The 695-nt window shown below is 49.2% G+C and overlaps 1 protein-coding gene across 1 annotated transcript in view; it reads right to left on the bottom strand.

Moving 5' to 3' along the window:
* RNF10 (ring finger protein 10) overlaps positions 1 to 282 on the bottom strand; it is a gene marked incomplete at its 5' end in the record, with an annotated part of 25,217 nt that extends 24,935 nt beyond the window's left edge. The window contains one exon of the mRNA XM_008632111.2: positions 178 to 282. Within this exon, the coding sequence (XP_008630333.1) occupies positions 178 to 282 (105 nt within the window). The remainder of the gene's footprint in view (positions 1 to 177) is intronic.
* Between the last annotated feature and the right edge of the window lie 413 nt (positions 283 to 695).

Here is a 695-nt window from a genome sequence, read left to right as displayed (position 1 = left end):
TTTCTCAAAAACTGTAAATTGTACAGGTTGAAATAGAATTTGACCTAAGTGTCTGATATCAAATGGAGAAAGCAAATCTGTATTTATCACCCTTATTATCTGCATAACCTCAGCAGAACCTAGTCCATATTGTGCTACCTTGGATTGGAGGTCCTGGGCAACTTTCCAAGCAATTACCTCATGCTTATCACGCTCGCCAGAATCTGGGAGAGCCTTATACACTGGGAAAGCTTGGATCTCCCCTTTTGGGGAGTCTCTACCATCCTGAACTTCTGGCACAGCCTGTGGAAGAAGTGTAAAAGCTCCCCGGTTATGCCCAGAATCCTCAGTTCTATTTGGCATTCCAAGTGTTTCCAATAACCTCCAGTCACCCTCCTCCAATGCTTGCATCTTAACTGACTCTAAGAAGCGACTGTAGTGGGTTGGACGCACTGTTACCGTGTCCTGAAAGAAGGTCCAGGGGTGAGACCGGCTCAGCCTTTTTCTTCGCCGTGCGGCTACAGCCGCCTAACGACCTGGGGCCAGAACCTCATCTGCCTCACTGCCTGACGAGGAATCATCAGGCAAAGGCAACTCTGAGGTGCTGGGAGCGAACAGAGGTGGACAGAGAGGGGCACTTTGGCTAAGTTCGCTAGAGGCAGAACAGACAGCACAGACTACAGCTGGCTGAGCTGCCGTTTTTAAAGCAGGGTTCT

Source organism: Corvus brachyrhynchos, unplaced genomic scaffold (genome assembly GCF_000691975.1).
Source record: "Corvus brachyrhynchos isolate BGI_N302 unplaced genomic scaffold, ASM69197v1 scaffold864, whole genome shotgun sequence".
Taxonomy (NCBI): Eukaryota; Metazoa; Chordata; class Aves; order Passeriformes; family Corvidae; genus Corvus; species Corvus brachyrhynchos.
The sequence above is the reverse complement of the archived record's forward strand: the minus strand, read 5'-3'. Positions and strand labels throughout refer to the sequence as shown.